General features: G+C 39.3%; 1 protein-coding gene across 1 annotated transcript; it reads left to right on the plus strand.

Moving 5' to 3' along the window:
- The first annotated feature begins 261 nt into the window (after positions 1 to 261).
- On the plus strand, positions 262 to 1,513 carry LOC144514833 (uncharacterized). The gene is made up of 6 exons (XM_078245646.1): positions 262 to 342; positions 424 to 594; positions 678 to 782; positions 864 to 959; positions 1,082 to 1,213; positions 1,419 to 1,513. Exons 2-6 carry the CDS (start codon positions 430 to 432, stop codon positions 1,437 to 1,439), a joined length of 519 nt encoding a protein of 172 aa, XP_078101772.1. The 5' UTR covers positions 262 to 342; positions 424 to 429; the 3' UTR covers positions 1,440 to 1,513.
- Positions 1,514 to 2,413: the final 900 nt, after the last annotated feature.

The raw sequence follows: 2,413 nt of genomic DNA on the forward strand, positions 1-2,413 counted from the left end.
AACTTAGAGTTGCTCTGGAACAGACAGAGAGAAGTCGCAAAACTGCTGAGCAGGAGCTGGTGGACGCCAGTGAGCGTGTTGGACTTCTGCACTCTCAGGTAAACAAGCCAAATCATTACTTTCAATAATTCAAAAATCTAATGACAATTCAAATAACATGTGAAAATCATGGCATGTGATGACTAAAGTGCCTAAATATCTTTTTTTGCCTTTTAGAACACAAGCCTTCTGAACTCCAAGAAGAAGCTTGAGTCTGACCTGGTCCAGGTCCAGGGTGAAGTGGATGACACTGTTCAGGAAGCAAGGAATGCAGAGGAGAAGGCCAAGAAGGCCATCACTGATGTGGGTTTACATTTTAATTGTTCTCACTTTATCAAATTTTCCAAGATATTTCTAATTGACATTTTATGCTATCTCCTCTAGGCTGCTATGATGGCTGAGGAGCTGAAGAAGGAGCAGGATACCAGCTCCCACCTGGAGAGGATGAAGAAGAACCTGGAGGTCACTGTTAAGGACCTGCAGCACCGCCTGGATGAGGCTGAGAACCTGGCCATGAAGGGTGGCAAGAAGCAGCTCCAGAAACTTGAGTCCAGGGTAAGAAAGAATGACATAATTTGCAGAGCTGAAAGCTAAAGACTTTTAGGATGGGATACTTATTGCCTTATTGTTCATTGAAGGTGCGTGAATTGGAGGCAGAGGTTGAGGCTGAGCAGAGACGCGGAGGAGATGCCATTAAGGGTGTCCGCAAATATGAGAGGAGGGTGAAGGAGCTCACCTATCAGGTACAGTCACTTTGATAGTTAACATACAAATCAACTTAACAAACAAAACACCTTCATTTACAAATAAATAAACCTTTACAGACTGAGGAGGACAAGAAAAACGTTGCCAGGCTGCAGGATCTAGTTGACAAGTTGCAGCTCAAAGTCAAGGCCTACAAGAGGCAGGCTGAGGAGGCGGTAAGGACAATCTATACATTTTCAACATTAAAAGCTTAATAGTGTGGCAAATGTATTTGCACACAAAGTAGACCTTTGGTCTGTTAGGAGATTCAAAAATGTCAATCTCTATGTTTTTTCAGGAGGAGCAGGCCAACACTCATCTGTCCAAGTGCAGGAAGGTGCAGCATGAGCTGGAGGAGGCTGAGGAGCGCGCTGACATCGCAGAGTCCCAGGTCAACAAGTTGAGAGCGAAGAGCCGTGACTCTGGCAAGGTAAATATTTGCATGTCAGCTTTATGAAAATGTAACCAAATGAAATTCCTCCTAGAAAATTAATGTCACGCATGACTGAAGAAAATGACCATGATTCCCTTAAGCCTCATATAATTAATGACAGACAAAACGTTTACAGAGTATGAGGTTTACAGTATGTAGGGCGCATAACCACTGTATGTATTAATTGTTTCATTTCTTCCAGGGAAAAGAGGCAGCTGAGTAAAGCACTTCAGCTAATGGGCTGTTTCTAATCATATAATATGATGTGAAATATACCACAATAAAATAGTTTTTCACTTTAAATTGCATTGTCTGTTATTTTGGTCCATTCATGTCCTCTGAGATTTAGATAATGTGTGACACAGCTAAAAAATAATTCTACAACCTTTAGGAATGGCTGGCTACAACGTAAAGTAGACTGCATACTTCTTTATTTTATAGGGTGGGGACTGTTTTAAAGTCAATAGTGGGGGCAACCTCTAGTTCATCTAGTAGAGAGAGCACTCCATATAGTGCTGAGTCCTTGGCAGTGGCCTCGGTTTGAATCTGACTTGCGGCCCTTTGCTGCACGTCATTGCACCCCCCCCCCCCATTTCCTATCTACTATCACTATCTATAAAATGAAAAAAGGCCTAAAAAAGTAATCTTTAAAAAAAGTCAGCAATGACCAAAAAAATATACCTGATGTAACCATCTGTAATATTTGAGGTCTCGTATGGAAAACTAGTAAGCGTGGCCCCAACATGCAATTGGATAGTTGATAAATATGCAGGTAAAAAAAAACACAGTTTCACAGTTGTAAAACACAATTTTTGAAGAAACAATATACACATTTATGTGAATTCTTTTTGAGAAAATGTAAGGGGTGACAAGTTTTGTAAATTCTTTACCTGTTTTTTTAAGATTTTATTTAACTGCACTGTAAATGTGTTCTACAGAGTGACATAAAAAACAGAAAGAAAAAGTCTTGAAAAATAATAACAAAACATTACAGAAAATTTTGAATAACACCATTTTTTCCCATGACTTGGACTTGAACTGTTTCAATAAATGCGAGATAGACTTTGCTGTCATCCTTTCAAACCTGTTTAAAATTATACAAATGTATGATGAGTGATATCTCTCTTTTATTTATGATATTTTAAGATAAACAGACATTTTTGGTTCTTTTATGTGTGTCACGCTATAGGACATTAC

The sequence above is a fragment of the Sander vitreus genome, unplaced genomic scaffold (genome assembly GCF_031162955.1).
Source record: "Sander vitreus isolate 19-12246 unplaced genomic scaffold, sanVit1 ctg713_0, whole genome shotgun sequence".
In the NCBI taxonomy this organism is placed as follows: Eukaryota; Metazoa; Chordata; class Actinopteri; order Perciformes; family Percidae; genus Sander; species Sander vitreus.